Raw genomic sequence first — 16,986 nt, forward strand, 5'->3', positions numbered from 1 at the left:
TATGGATGTGAGAGTTGGACTATAAAGAAAGCTGAGCACTGAAGAATTGATGCTTTTGAAGTGTGGTGTTGGAGAAGACTCTTGAGAGTCCCTTGGACTGCAAGGAGATCCAACCAGTCCATCCTAAAGGAAATCAGTCCTGAATGTTCATTGGAAGGACTGATGCTGAAGCTGAAACTCCAATACTTTGGCCACCTGATGCGAAGAACTGACTCATTGGAAAAGACCCTGATGCTGGGAAAGATTGAAGGTGGGAGGAGAAGGGGACGAAAGAGGATGAGACGATTGGATGGCATCACCAACTCAATGGACATGAGTTTGAGTCATCCCTGGGAGTTGGTAATGGACAAGGAGGCCTTGCGTGCTGCAGTCCATGGGGTCGCAGAGTCGGACACGACTGAATGACTGAACTGAACTGTCACTATTAATTTCTATATTATATTTGGAGTGAAAAAATAAGAGTATTTTCTCTTCAGCTACTATTGATGCTTCCTTTTTTGTAATGGAAGATTAGTGTGAACTCAGGGGAAATACAGTGTTTACCTCCTCATAGCTCCATTGGTAAATAATCCGCCTGCAATGCGGGAGACCCTGGTTCGATTCCTGGGTCAGGAAGATCATCCGGAGAAGGGATAGACTACCCACTCCAGTATTCTCGGGCTTCCCTTGTGGCCTAGGTGGTAAAGAATCCGCCTGCAGTGAGGGAGACCTGGGTTCTACCCCTGGGTTGGGAAGATCCCCTGGAGAAGGGAAAGGCTACCCACTCCAGTATTCTGGTCTGGAGAATTTCGGGGACTATATAGTCCGTGGGGTCACAAAGTCAGACACGACTGAGTGACTTTCACACACACCCCTAGAGGAGAGTCTGATCATGTGACAGAGAAGGAGCAACCATACAGTTCAAGTCTTCAAAGAACTTTATCTTTTTAGTTTCTCTTCCTTATCTTTGTTAATTTTAGTGTCAAGTTATTTCCTCAAATTAGTTACTATAAATAAGTGAAAAAACTTTGATCTTTAGTTTTAAATTATACTGAGGAGTTAGTCCTCTTGAATCCTCATGAACTTCTCAACTTAGCCACTGCTCTGATAGACAGTGTTCTCTGATAAAGTTAGATTTTGTGTAATGTTTGCTGTTTTTTGGATCGTTACCATGTTTTGAAAATTACACTTAATGCTGTATTTTAACAGGCTGATACTAGCCTCAGTGATTGAACACTGAGCTAGATTTCTGATCTTTTTCTCTGATTATGAAATTAGCTACATTTACCAAATAAATTATGCTAATATTTTGGTGACTGTTAATTGGTCAGTAGTGTAAAAAAAAAAAAAAAAAAAGAAAAACACAGATCAGTCTCGATACAGTTGGAAATGATCTCCTTCCTAGAGAATGAGAGATATTAGATTCTATTGATGGAATGAAGACATTAAAACTTTTTAACATGTATCTGGAGAAAACATTAGCTTATAGTTAAAATTTGGTTCAATTTAGCAATATTATTGAGCCCCAGAAGAATTGCCATTTTTCTTCTAAGATGTGCCACAATTTAACACTGGCTTTTAAGGGAGTAGGGAGAGGGAGGCATGGGGGCGTATTGCTGTGGCAAGTGCTTGCATCTGCTATAAGGGCATTATGTTTCAAAAAGGGTGGTGGGGGTGGGACAAGTCTGGGGTTGAGGGTGTAAAGTTAAGATTACTTTGATTTTCTAAAAAGTCAGAAGGTTTGGGAAAATCAGGTTAGTATTATTACTAGAAATGTTTCTATAATAATATTTACTTGTCTTGTAACTAATTTCCAGCAGTGATTTCCTTGACTATGCTGAAATGATTTTCTTCCAAAAAATCTTTTTAACCTCATTTCTCCCATCACAGTTTATAGGAGGCACAGACTTGAGGTATAGGGGCCAGAAAGGTAATTTAAATGAATGAAATTAATGAAATAGCCTAAGTATACTACCTGGGGAGCCAAAACATCTTTAAATAAAGGGGATGACTGAAACTTGGGATCCTAATATTGCCTATTTTCCAGTTTTTCAAGTTGCATTGTAATTCCAGATTTTTCAATGATAATTTCTCAATTTTTTGTATGTTGGCATCCAGATTTTTCAGAAGCATTTCTGTGAGCTGGTTTGACCCATAGACACCCATTTCCAGTGGACATGATATGTGGAAGAAGAGTGTGCTGTTAATCAGTCATTGCAAAATTAAAATAGTTTTCATCCGTTAAGGACATTTTGAGTTGGCTGGAGCAGAAGAGCACCATATAGAGAGCACAGGGTCTTAGCAGGAACCCAAGGACCTTTTTAGGTAGTGAACTGCCAAATGAATTTAGCCCTGTTTAAAAGAAATTGTATCCTAACTTTCACAAGGAATTTTATGTGGCATATATATATAAACACATACAATAATCAAGTGTACATGACGATCAGAACCAGGGAAAATAGCAGAGTAGACCCTAAAGACAAAGCTGTGAGAAGAGATAAGGAGTGGGTTATGATGAGTTGGACTAAGCTGTTACAGGTTGGCCTTTGGGGTCACAAAGAGTCAGACACAACTGAGCAATTAAACTGAACTAAACTGGCCACTCATAAGGACTAGTATTCCTTCAAGTGTGATCCATCAGAAACATCTGGAATGCTTACTAAAAGTGCAACTTGCTGGGTTACACTCCAGAACTACTTAACCAAGGAATATGTATTTTTAACAAACTCCTACATGATTTTAATGCAGATTGAAGTTTGTGTAACCTTGGATAGTCTGTCTGCTTCCTTATGATAAAATTAAGAGGAGAAAGTGCTGAGTCCTCTCAAGGGAAAGTATGTTGGTCTCTCTCACACACACAAACCCCCTTCCCTAATAATATATAAAAAGAATTACTCACATGGGGCTTTGTGAGTGATTCAGTAGGCAGTGCCCTCAATAGCATAACATCTATAACAAACATATCAATGCTTTTAAATACTGGTAAGTAAAGTGGTAAAGAATCTGCCTGCCAGTGCAGGGGATACAAAAGATGCAGGTTCAATCCCTGGATCAGGAAGATCCCCTGGAGAAGGAAATGGCAACCCACTCCAGTGTTTTTGCCTGGAAAATCCCATGGACAGAGAAGCCTGGTGGGCTACAGTCCATGGGGCTGCAAAGAGTCGGACAGGACTCAGCAACTGAGCACAAGATTGTGATCTCTGAAGTCAAGACTGTGAAGGTTTTAAGTACTAGGTCTGTCATTTCATGGCACTTTGACCTTGGGCAAACTGTTAACCTCTCTTATACAGTGTTTTTAGTATATGTGCTGCTGAAGCGAGCACTTACACAGTGTTAAGGATGATAGTAGTATCGTAATTACTATTATGATCAGATCAGTCGCTCAGTCGTGTCCGACTCTTTGCGACCCCATGAATCACAGCACGCCAGGCCTCCCTGTCCATCACCAACTCCCGGAGTTCACTCAGACTCACGTCCATCGAGTCAGTGATGCCATCCAGCCATCTCATCCTCTGTCGTCCCCTTCTCCTCCTGCCCCCAATCCCTCCCAGCATCAGAGTCTTTTCCAATGAGTCAACTCTTCACATGAGGTGGCCAGAGTACTGGAGTTTTAGCTTTAGCATCATTCCTTCCAAAGAAATCCCAGGGCTGATCTCCTTCAGAATGGACTGGTTGGATCTCCTTGCAGTCCAAGGGACTCTCAAGAGTCTTCTCCAACACCACAGTTCAAAAGCATCAATTCTTTGGTGCTCAGCCTTCTTCACAGTCCAACTCTCACATCCATACATGACCACAGGAAAAATCATAGCCTCGACTAGACGAACCTTTGTTGGCAAAGTAATGTCTGTGCTTTTGAATATGCTATCTAGGTTGGTCATAACTTTCCTTCCAAGGAGTAAGCGTCTTTTTATTTCATGGCTGCAGTCACCATCTGTAGTGATTTTGGAGCCCCCCAAAATAAAGTCTGACACTGTTTCCACTGTTTCCCCATCTATTTCCCATGAAGTGGTGGGACCAGATGCCATGATCTTCGTTGTCTGAATGTTGAGCTTTAAGCCAACTTTTTCACTCTCCACTTTCACTTTCATCAAGAGGCTTTTTAGTTCCTCTTCACTTTCTGCCATAAGGGTGGTGTCATCTGCATATCTGAGGTTATTGGTATTTCTCCTGGCAATCTTGATTCCAGCTTGTGTTTCTTCCAGTCCAGCATTTCTCATGATGTACTCTGCATATAAGTTAAATAAACAGGGTGACAATATACAGCCTTGATGAACTCCTTTTCCTATTTGGAACCAGTCTGTTGTTCCATGTCCAGTTCTAACTGCTGCTTCCTGACCTGCATACAAATTTCTCAAGAGGCAGGTCAGGTGATCTGGTATTCCCATCTCTTGAAGAATTTTCCACAGTTTATTGTGATCCACACAGTCAAAGGCTTTGGCATAGTCAATAAAGCAAAAATAGATGTTTTTCTGGAACTCTCTTGCTTTTTCGATGATCCAGCAGATATTGGCAATTTGATCTCTGGTTCCTCTGCCTTTTCTAAAACCAGCTTGAACATCAGGAAGTTCACGGTTCACATATTGCTGAAGCCTGGCTTGGAGAATTTTGAGCATTACTTTACTAGCATGTGAGATGAGTGCAGTTGTGTGGTAGTTTGAGCATTCTTTTGCATTGGCTTTCTTTGGGATTGGAATGAAAACTGACTTTTTCCAATCCTGTGGCCACTGCTGAGTTTTCCAAATTTGCTGGCATATTGAGTGCAGCACTTTCACAGCATCATCTTTCAGGATTTGGAATAGCTCAACTGGAATTCTGTCACCTCCACTAGCTTTGTTCATAGTGATGCTTTCTAAGGCCCACTTGACTTCACATTCCAGGATGTCTGGCTCTAGGTCAGTGATCACACCATCTTGATTATCTGGGTCGTGAAGATCTGTTTTGTACAGTTCTTCTGTGTATTCTTGCCATCTCTTCTTAATATCTTCTGCTTCTGTTAGGTCCATACCATTTCCGTCCTTTATCGAGCCCATCTTTGCATGAAATGTTCCTTTGGTATTTCTGATTTTCTTGAAGAGATCCCTAGTCTTTCTCATTCTGTTGTTTTTATGATACTACTACTAATAATAATTGTCAGTATTATTAAGAGAATTCAATGAGATAATGTTTGTAAAGTACTTAGAAAGTAACTGGCAGATAATAAATCCTTAATGAAGTGTTAAGTATTATATTTCATAAGATCTATTGTAACGTAAAAAGATTGTGCTAAGGCTAGCTTAACAGACTAGTACAGGCTAGAAAATACTCTGCAAAATATTTTTAGTTTAAAAGATATCAGCTGTCTTAGGTGGGTTGAAACTATTCCACTAATTTTTGTCTAAGTTATTTTGACTTTTAGCATAGAGTTCAGCTGTTTGATATTGTAAATTTTGTTAGTACTAACTGTAAAGTGGTTTTGCTCCCTGATAGGTATTTGTTTTCCTAATTTGGTTGTTAAACTTGGAAGGGATTTGAAAGAAAACCCAAAAGTACTTTTCGTAATGCTGGGGCTTTGAGTCCTCAGATGAGGACTAGTTGTATTCAGTAATGTAGGTTCCTGAATTGAATAGCTGGAACTGGAATATATGCAAGAGAAAATTCTTTTGGTACTTCTGTAGAAATTCTAGAATTACTGCTTGATACTATAGAAAATATCTTTATTTTTCATAGTTAAGAGATTAATGTAAAGTTTAAAAATAAAATAAAATTTAAAAAAAAAGAAAAAAAAGAGATTATTATAAACAAACAAAAGCAGTCTTTACTAATGGAAGAATAATTTATGTAAAAAGGGTCTCTCCGTAGAATCTAGTGAACACATTTTGTAAAGTAGTCTTTACTAATGGAAGAATAATTTAAGTAAAAATGGTCGCTCCTTAGAATCTATTTTAGCAAACACATTTTGTAAAGTGTTGGTGTAAGCTACTAGATGCGTCTGGTGTAGAACATAGATTCGATTCCTCCTAATGATAAGAATTATTGTCAGAGTAGCACTTTGCCTGTAAACTTTAACCTCTAATTATATGAAGTGTAAATAGAAGAATGATGATTATATTTATAGGTCACCAGGGCTAAAAATAATGTATAAGATTGAGCGGGATGGTTCCAGAAAAGGATATTTCATTGAAATGTACCATGTTCTTCTGTTCAGTGGTCTTTGCTAAGGCTACTATTAAAGATAACTTCTGTGTTTTAGAATAACAGTTGCTTTTAGAAGATGCTGTACTTTCAAAGTGAAAAATGCTCTCCCCTCCCCCATGTTTCTGATTGGCCTTAAATGACAATTTCTAGGTTTTGAAATCAGATGCAAATGAAAAATGGACATATGAAGAGAATACTGGTCAATTTTAAGAACTAAGTGCCAAGAGTCGTTCATTTGGTTAGCTATAGATGTTGGTGTTATATGTCAACATTATAAATTTAATTGTCAGGAATGAATTGTTTGTACTTTACCAATATACCACCATCTGTTTTAGGGTCTAATGGGTAAAAAATTTAAATATGCTGAGGTGCATTTATAATGTTTATTACTTAAATTTTCAGTTTTCTGGTTTATTTCTTATTTCTCTCTGTTACCTTTTATAGAAAAGAAGATTAAAACATTTAGAATCATTATTCTTTATCATTTAGAAATCAGTAATCTTATGTTTAATCTTTATTATATTTTTATGTTTCCTTAGAAAAGAACAGAGCAGAGATTGCAAATTAATATCTTATGTAGTGATTTTTTAAAACAAATTTAAATATGTTGCAAATACATGAAAATCTGTAAAGTTCACGTAGAAAATATTGATCCTTCACCTTCTTTTGCAAATGTAAACTGTCTGGCCTCACTGGGTTCATGTGTTTACATGACAGCAGTTAAAATACCTTTTAAGTGGCCTCTCTAGTCCTTAACCCTGACCTGTTTCTCTCCTTTATTTTACCTGCACGCCTCTCTAGGCATTTGAATTTTGCTTAGAATGAAGACAAAGGCGTGATTGTAGGAAACAGAAAAAGTGAGTTGATTTTTCCTTTCTTAGTCACATATCAAACTAGTTTGGATATAAGTCCAAGTCAAAGTAATATGTAACTGCTGTTACTAAGTCGCTTCAGTCGTGTCCGACTCTGTGCGACCCCATAGATGGCAGCCCACCAGGCTCCCCTATCCCTGGGATTCTCCAGGCAAGAACACTGGAGTGGGTTGCCATTTCCTTCTCCAATGCATGAAAGTGAAAAGTAAAAGTGGAGTCGCTCATTCGGGTCCGACTCGAAGCGACCCCATGGACTGCAGCCTACCAGGCTCCTCTGTCCATGGGATTTTCCAGGCAAGAGTACTGGAGTGGGGTGCCATTGCCTTCTCCAATATGTAACAGTTTGTCAAGTTTATTATTAAAATAACCAGAGACTTGCTAAACGCCACATTTCTAATGGGCATTATCAAGGTGGGAATTTGTCACCAAAGTTTTTACCAATCTCCAAATACTTACTCATTTAAGTTTTCATTCTAGCTCACGTGGTATCTTTTCCATTCTCATTAAATTTTGAAATGAAAGTTCTACTAGGATGACTATTTATCGTGTTACAACAGTAAACCAGTGTTCTTGGAGCTCCCTGTTCGGTAAGATGTTTCAGTTATCTATTGCCACCTAACTGGCACCTCAAAGTTTTGCAAATAACAATTATTTTATTATTTCTCATTGTTTTTGTAGGTTATGAATTTAGAAAGGGCTCAGTTGGGAATTGTCGATTTAGGGTTGAGGTCAGATGGTAGCTGGGGATGAAACCCCAGGCGTCTGGAACAGCTGAGCGCTAGCCAAGAGTCTTTTCCTCCTCGTGTGGTCTCAGGACTTAGCCAGATGCAGTCTTTTCACCTGGGTTAGTTTGGGCTGCTTCATGGTATGGTGCCTCAGGGCAGTCAGACTGCTTACAGCAGAGCTACCTTGTGAGTATTCCAGCAAGCGAGAGGGGTATGGAGTCTCCTGCTTACAGCCTATCCTAGGAAGTCACATTCTGTCTTGGTTGAAACAGACTCACTTCTCAATGAAGGAGTGTCGCAGTATGCTGTCAGAACAGATTGCAAAGATGGGGGGCATTGCTGTGGCCACCTTTGAGAAGCCCAGTGTGCTATGGGAGGTCATTTCTTTGCTTTTATAACTTTATGTTTTTCATTTGTACTTCATAAAAATCAGACTCAACTAAAACAGATTTCATAGGTAATATCTGTATTTTGTGTAATTCCTTAAAATATAAGTGAATGATACCTCACAGTCTTGTCATGATATTAAGTGAAAGAAATCATGGCCTACTAGGAAGGAACTCAAGTCAGTGTTGTATCCTTCCCTCACATCACTGTACCACTCTGAAATAATACGTATATTTTTTTCTAGGCTCTGTAGCTGCAAACTTCCTTTAGCTCTCCTGTTGATCTCAGAGTCTCCTAGCACCCCTCGACTGCCCCCCTCCATCCTGAGAGCTTTCTGTTTCAGGCATAATCATTACTGTAGGGACTGAATTTTGTCGTTTTCTTTGCTTTTAATCTTTCTTGATAAACAGTGTTTTATTTATTGGGAAGAATGAAAACTTGAGCTGTCAGTTTAGTTTAACTTCAGCTATAAAATTAATGTTGATGTTTATCAGATGATGATTTTGTTGACTATGTATTTTGACAGTGTAAAGGGGCTGATGGAATCAGCTGTCAACCCGTTTAAGATATTAAAATATTTTCTATACTCAAAATAATTCTGCACTTAAATTTGAGGTGAATATTGATAAGTGAATATTTATAATGAATAAATTATTCAGTGAATATTGTTAAATCTCAGATGCTGTGATAGTATATTACTATAAATTGTATAACTGACGTCATAGAACTATGTTTACCTCACTCAAAATAACTGATTTTTACTTACAATTACATCAAAAATTCAACAGTGTAGGAAATATAATTATCTCCCCCCTCCTTACTATTTAATTTCTTAAATTGTTAACACTGTCAAATACCTTATATTTATTTTTCATAGGATAAATTCCTACAATGTATTAAGTCATCAATTTGGTGAACTTCTGCATTATAGCTCAGTTTAATTTTTTTAAGGTATAGAAAAAAACAACAACCCTATATTACTTATGGTACTTTAAAGAAGTATAGTATTATGTCCTTATTTATTACTCCCTGGTCTGTAGCATTTTTCAGAGTTTTTACGAGAGAAATAAATGGTTGATAAAATGTCTTTAGTTTAACTGAAAGATTAATGAAACTTTTGTGCTTAAACTTGTTCATGAAAGTAAGTTAAATTATGGACCTTGAAAAGCTGAAATTAAAGAAGTTTTTGTCTTCTTTCTTGTACTAAAGTTTTATTTGTGAATTGGAGAAAATTAAGTTGCTTTTAAATTACTCTATCATCACATGAAGTTTTTGCATGATTGAAATACCTGTAATTACTATGTCATTTTTGTCATTGTTGACTTAAAGGTGTAGCTATAATAATCATCTGCTAAATTCTTGGAGAGCAGCTGTGTAAGACCAGTTTTAACAGCTGGGGTAACCCAGCACAGACTATAAGAGTTGAACTTGATCTTGAGGCAAGTTATGTTATAGTCACTGAGAACTTCATACTAGACATTTCTGAAATACTTAATTCAACCCAAGAGTTGGGTTTTTGTTTTATCACAAATATTTCTTTAAACGTTTAATGAAAATAGTGAGGAAAAGTATCATCTTGATATTAACAACCTAAAGTTCTAAGGCAAAATATGGGAACAAAATCCAAAGTCAGTTACTCATTTAAAAAAGTCAAATGCACTCCAAATATCACCATTTATGCCAGTTTGGTAAACATGAAATTAAGAGATGCTTGCTCCTTGGAAGGAAAACTGTGAGAAACCTAGATAGCGTGTTAAAAAGCAGAATCATCATTTTGCTGACAAAGGTCGGTATGGTTGAAGCTATGGTTTTTCCAGTATTCATGTATGGACTTGAGAGTTTGGACCTTAAAGAAGGCTGAGCACCAAAGAATTGATGCTTTTGAACTGTGGTGCTGAAGAGGAAGACTTTTGAGAGTCCCTTGGACATCAAGGAGATTAAGCCAGTCAATCCTAAAGGAAATCAGCTCTGAATATTTGTTGGAAGGGGCTGATGCTGAAGCTGAAGCTCCAGGACTTTGGCTTGGATGCCAAGAGCCAACTCATTTGAAAAGACCCTATCCTGGGAAAGATTGAAGGCAAAAGGAGAAGAGGGTGGCAGAGGATAAGATGGTTAGATAGCATGACTGACTCAGTATACATGAATTTGAGCAAACTCTGGGAGATAGTGAAGGACAGAGGAGCCTGATGTTTCAGTCGCAAAGTGTCGAACATGACATAGTGATTGAACAAGAACAACCTACGGTTAGGAAAGACTAAAAAACAATGACTTAGATACAGAGAGTAATCTGCCTCACTCTGTATCCCAGAATAAATGAATATGCTTTATAATACCATATTTTCATCTCCAAAGGATATTGATTCTGATTTATTCCTCTTTCAGTTGAGTTCAGTCGCTCAGTTGTGTCCAACTCTTTGCGACCCCATGAATCGCAGCACGCCAGGCCTCCCTTTCCATCACCGACTCCCAGAGTTTACCCAAACTCATGTCCATCGAGTCTGTGATGCCATCCAGCCATCTCATCCTCTGTCGTCCCCTTCTCCTCCCGCCTTCAATCCCTCCCAGGATCAGGGTCTTTTCCAATGAGTCAACTCTTCGCATGAGGTGGCCAAAGTATTGGAGTTTCAGCTTCAGCATCAGTCCTTCCAGTGAACACCCAGCACTGATCTCCTTTAGGGTGGCCTGGTTGGATCTTTTTGCAGTCCAAGGGACTCTCAAGAGTCGTCTCCAACACCACAGTTCAAAAGCATCAATTCTTCGGTGCTCAGTGGTAGTATAATTTTTGGAATCTGGAAATTTTCTGTTTCTGTTCATACAAAAGAGTAAGTCACTTGTTGCTTAAATTCACAGACATAATAAATGATAGTTTCCCTGTTTTTGATATGAGACTTTGAAAACTTACGGTACAAAATTAGAAATACTTACAGGTTAATTTGTATCTTCTCAAGTGATTTGTTTTAGCTGATTCAAGAATAGTTTATGAAAAATAGAAAATCTTTATGCTGCTCATATGCTGTGGACTTTGGTCTGGAGCAGTTAAATCACAGGCCTTCTATATAATAATGAATGAAAGAAGCAGTCAAAATCCAGAATAAGCTGCTGTAAATCTTATCATTGTTGTAAGAGAATTGGAATGTATGGAACTGTAATACATTTTAGAAATACCATATCATTGGTATTTTGTTACATATAGCATTTATATTTTAATAATCTGTGGCTAATGCAAATGTTTAGAAGAAAGATAATCAGAGAGTGATAAGCAGGCAAAATATCTTGAATAGAGAATCTTCTATCACAGCTTCCCCAATATTGAGTTCTTTTTGGATGGATAGTGATATCTGGAATCTTAAAATGTTACAACACAACTACTAAGATGTTCCAGCTTAATTTTTAAATAAAATTTTGAAAAAATTTAAGAAGTCTTTGTAAAAATTGTTGAGGATTGTGTTTTAAAACATTCTAGTCCAAAATTACCATAGCTGGATTTTGCATCTTTGCTTTCTTAGTGATTGTTAAGGTTGAAATGTAATCCACAAAGCTCTATGGTTTTTTTTTTATCCTAGTAGCAATGGCAGCTAGCAGTGTTGAGCACTTACTAATGTAAAGCATTGTTCTGTGTCTCGCTTACATTAACTGATGCAATCTTGATAACTGTCCTGTGAGGTAAGTTCTGTATAGATGAAATTGAAGCATAGAGGCATCAATTTAAGGACATAGCACTAACAAGTGATGGAACCCAGCTTTGAACTATGGCAGTTTGACTCCAGCATCAATATTTCGACTGACTTATGATACTTCTGTAATATTTGATACCATTTTAAAAAGAGGTTGTCTGTTTTGAAAAATCCCAGTTTGGATGGGGGTTCATAATTAAGATTATCTTTAATGTTTCTAAAAGCATAATTTAGACCAAAAATTCTTTTTCTTGAACACATGGAACCAGCTGCATTTTAAAATATTAGCCATTGGGATTTTCCTACATGTTGTCTACAGTTTCCTTCATTGACTAGGGTTTTCTTCTGTATTTGAAGGTTTTGTATTTTGGTCATTTCCATGCTGATTTAGTGAAGAAGGAAATGGCAACCCACTACAGTATTACTGCCTGGAGAATCCCATGGACAGAGGAGCCTGGCAGGTTACAGTCCACGGGGTTGCAGAGTCGGATACGACTGAGCACACACACATGCTGATTTAGAACATTGCTTTACAAGTACTGTTAACCTGATTGCTCAGGAAAAAGATGAAACAGTAGTTTGGGAATTAGTACTCACTGTGCTCAATCACTAATATTGTCTCTTTTTCACAGAAGTGTATTGTAGACACGTAATTTAAGTGTTTGCTTGAGTTGCAGTGCTCCATACTATCCAGTTGAGGGCAGCTACTTCCTGATTTTAAAAATGAGTTGATAAAAAAACTTGATATCTAGTGTAAAACACAACATGTAATATACAAAACTGCTTTAATGTTCATTTCTATTATTACCATAAATAATTTCTGATGAAGTAAAACTAGTTTTTCGTTTTTAATTTTAATTATCAAAATTAATAATTTTGCCCTCTTAAAAGCAGTAAAATGAGCCCTGTTTATTTTAGTTTTAATTTCCCCAGTCCAAATTCCTTACAATTCCAAATCTCCTCCCCTTTCCCGGCTTTAGGATCAGAATCCAAGAAGATTAGAGAACTTCATGTCATCCTTACCTTCAGGCTATCTACCTGTAAATGCATGTGATTACAAAGTTTTTGGATAGAAAAGGGAAAGCTGATTTTCATCTTTATTATGGTATCTTTATTAAGTGCAAGTTGAAATTGGAGTTCATCTGATTCGTTTTTCTCTACAAAACAGTTAAACAAGTGGAATGTAGTACACTCTTCTAATTTTTCTGGATTGAAATAACACCATAGTTTAAAGTATATCTTCTGTGTGGTTCTAAGAAATGAATTTTGAGGGGTTAGTTAACTAATTTCAGAGATATCACTGAGAGATTTTTTTTTTTTTTAAGAATAATGTCAGTCTGCATAAAGCTGTATTAACAAAGTAGACACTGATAGTAACTTGGAGGAGGGTATTCTGCGTGAGCAGCTTCAACGAAGGGATTTTCCTAATAAGGAGAAAAAAACACTATACGACTGAAGGTTATTTTTTTTTTTTTTTTTTAAAGATTATACTTGTGTTAAGAAATAAAGTGAGCACCGGATGAAATGCCAAGACTAGAATGAGGCTAGAGACACTCATTCTGCAAGGTAGTAAATAGTTCAGTGGGGCCGTAGACGTGTTTCTTAGATATCAGTCTCAGCTTTTTCTGTCGTATCAACTTACAGTTTTCTAGTACCTTCTCTCCTATCCCTAGATCTCTATTGGTTTTTTCCCCCAGTGATTATAGTAGTATTCTTAGTCATTTACTTTTTTATTAAAACATTGTTTTTGTTGTGATTAAATACCTATAACATAAAATTTACCGTGTTTAAGGGTACAGTTCAGTGGCTTTAAGTGCATTAACAGTGTTGTGCAACCGTTAGCACTGTCATCTCCAGAATTGTTTTTATCTTTTCCAACAGAAATTCTGTACCCTTTGAACACTAGCTCCTCATTCCGCATATGAGTGGAATCATACAATATTTTTCCTTTTTGACTGAGTTATTTCACTTATCTTCAAAATTTACCTGTTATGTCTGAATTTTCTTGCTCTTCAGGCTGAATGATGTTCTTTGTTTGCACCCGTTCGTCCATCAGTGGCTCCTTAGGTGGTTTCCCCACCTCTCGGCTTTCGTGAATAATGCTGCTATGAACACGGGTGTACAAGTATCTGTGTGAGCCCTGGTTTTAGTTCTTCTGGGTGTATATCCAAAAGTGGAATTGCTGGATCATATAGTAATTTTTTGAGGAATCTCTCTATTTTCTGCAGTAGCTATGTCCGTCTTACATTCCCACCAACAGCACACAAGGGTCCCAGTTTCTCCACATCATTGCTAACTCTTATTTTTCTGTGTGTGTGTATAAGTAATAACCATATTAATGAATGTGCAGTGTGGGTCAGGTTTTGATTTGCATTTCCCTAATGATTTTATTAGTGATATTGAGCATCTTTACATGTGCTTATTGGTCTATATATATATATATGCTATGCTAAGTCACTTCAGTCGTGTCCGACTCTATGCAACCTCATAGACGGCAGCCCACCAGGCTCCCCGGTCCCTGGGATTCTCCAGGCAAGAACACTGGAGTGGGTTGCCATTTCCTTCTCCAATGCATGAAAGTGAAAAGTCAAAGTGAAGTCGCTCAGTCATATCCGACTCTTAGCGACCCATGGACTACAGCCTGCCAGGCTCCTCTGTCCATGGGATTTTCCAGGCAAGAGTACTGGAGTGGGGTGCCATTGCCTTCTCCAATATATCTATCTATCTACTTGGATGAATGCAGTTGTTTACTTTTGTATAACTAAAAATGTCACCTCTGCTAATGATTTTGCATTTTCAAGTATTAATTCATTTTAAATTGTGATGTCAGAGAAGGGTGTACTTTAAGAAAATAGCATCATGGCTGGACCAGGGGTATTTCTTGTGTGTGGATTGCCTTCCCAGCAACCCACTTGGTAATATTTAGTAAGATAGGTCTCTCCAGAATCAAAGAAGAAATCACCCATTTCTGACATTTCTCTTTTCTAATTCTCTCCATATCACATTCTAAAAATCTATAAATACAGTTGAGAAGAGCGAGAAGTGAGATGACTGGCTATTGGAAGAAGAAAATAGAATGGAAGGAGAGAACAGGCTAAGTGGCTGACCATTGTGAATGCATAGTTCACATCTGTTATCGATCATCTGTTTCAAAACTACTACCCATTCTCACACTAAGATTTTTTAAAATCTTCATAACGTTCTAGTTTGTGGGCTTGCATATGAAATGTAGCATAAAGATTAACGTGGCATAAGTGGTTAATTTAGGAAACTATTTGAGATAATGCTAGAAAGATGAGTTTGGGGCCACTTGGAGGAGAGTTTTCATCTCCAAACTTTATCTTAGGCATTGGGGAACCATTCAGAGCTGTTGAGAAGTGGATTGTATAGCACATTCCATCTCCATGTTTTAGAAAGATATATCTGACTGTGGTATATCAGAGAAATTAGGCCCTAAGTATTTGTGATGAGCTGGTTAGTCAGTATTCATTTTACTTTAGTTACACCACAGGTTATATTTATAAATATTGGGGTTTTAAAATATATTTAATCAGTCACGGCACTGTTATACTTTCAAGTGGAATTGCTAAGTATTTCAGAATTACAGAGCTTGAACTGAAATTTGCAAACAACTAAAATGTCACGTGTTAAGACTAACCTGCAGTGTTTATTATTAACTATCCAGAACTAGAGTTGATTTAATGTCTTAGTGAGTATGAGATAAAGAATGGAAGAGGAAAAGAGCTTACTAAAGACAAACACTTGAAGATACAGTGCTCATTCTGAATGAGGACATTCTAAGATAGGACAAATGTATGTTTATAGTTTTTGAGCATGCATAAATACTGCCCTTAAATTTGAAGCACAGTTCAAAACACTCCTAAAATAATAATGCTGATATTTGCTTAAGAAAGGCGATAAATATTCAAAAGAAAATACAGTGATTAACTTTTGGATTTTTATAGAGAAAAGTTTACTTTCACTTTCTAGGGAGTATACCTAGGTTAGTCACTGGAGAAGTTTTCAAAGGGACCCTGTAGCACAGCCCTGCTCTGGTTGTCTTACTGACTTTGTAAGGGAGGTTCACCAGCTGTTTGACTGGCAGGAGCAGGAGCTTTCACTTCAGTAGTTTATAATTCCTGGCTATTCTAGGATAGTTTGCACTTCACCAAGCCTCAGACAGGTCAGGACATTTGGTAGGAGAAGGTTGAAAGACAAAAGCAGCAGGCCTTGGGTTCTCAGCCTTTTTTTTTTAATTAGAAAGTTGTATTTTAGTTTGGTGGTTAGAATTTTTAGTAATGTGCCTGTATTACATGTAGAGAGTGTTCATCAGCCAAGAGGAGTTTTAAAATGTCAAAACCGGGAAAGGCTACTCTAAACCATGGCTTGGTTCCTGTTGATCTTAAAAGTGCAAAAGAGCCTCTACCACATCAAACCGTGATGAAGATATTTAGCATTAGCATCATTGCCCAAGGCCTCCCCTTTTGTCGAAGACGGGTAAGTCTCACACATTTGAAAAACAGGAATATTTGTTTAAATGAACTACTTCTGCCTCTTTTGGTGAAAACATGCTTCAAATTTCAATTGATATTTATAACTAAAACTATCAGAGCATTATGTCGCCCCTGAAAACTTCTGTAAGTGACAGTTTTAGTAACATGATAGAGAGTCTTGAGGGCAAGGTTACCTAATTTACCTTTTTGTCTCTCTCATTTATTTTTATGGTGTTAGAATTCTTTAAACTTACTTAAAATTAGTAAATTTAAAAACCATGTTTTGAAATATGTTGGCAAATGCTGAAAACCCAAATTTATTGTGTTTATTTTGTGGGAAAAGTAAAGAGCTGGCGGGACTGTCCTTTAACATGGGAATTACAGTATCTAGCTCTTATAAAGAGTTTATCTGGCACTTGAAGCTAGATTATTTTTAAATCACTATTTTTTAAATTAAACTTAACATAATAGAGACATTACTTTTTGCTGTTATGTAAAATAAAACTAGTGTGCTGTTGTGTGGCAGTTACGATATAGTTTATATATAGACAATCCTGAAGTAACAAACATTTTGTAGAATTTGTACTAATCTGTAATCAGGTTATGATTTTCTGTATGTTCTTCAGGATAACATTCTCATCCCCTCCAAGTTTTGACCCTGTAATTAATGGTTTTGTTGTAT

General features: G+C 37.2%; 1 protein-coding gene across 5 annotated transcripts in view; it reads left to right on the forward strand.

Annotated features, from left to right (window-relative positions):
• Positions 1-16,986, forward strand: part of FBXW7 (F-box and WD repeat domain containing 7) — a 224,502-nt gene that overhangs the window by 143,195 nt on the left and 64,321 nt on the right. Inside the window, exon 1 of one of the 5 annotated variants that reach the window (XM_005217468.5) lies at positions 15,972-16,308. The exons of the other annotated variants lie outside the window; for them this stretch is intronic. Within the exon in view, the coding sequence (XP_005217525.1) occupies positions 16,162-16,308 (147 nt within the window). The 5' untranslated portion in view covers positions 15,972-16,161. Of the gene's footprint in view, positions 1-15,971; positions 16,309-16,986 lie in introns of those variants that run through there. 5 annotated transcript variants of the gene reach the window in all.

The sequence above is a fragment of the Bos taurus genome, chromosome 17, assembly GCF_002263795.3.
Source record: "Bos taurus isolate L1 Dominette 01449 registration number 42190680 breed Hereford chromosome 17, ARS-UCD2.0, whole genome shotgun sequence".
In the NCBI taxonomy this organism is placed as follows: Eukaryota; Metazoa; Chordata; class Mammalia; order Artiodactyla; family Bovidae; genus Bos; species Bos taurus.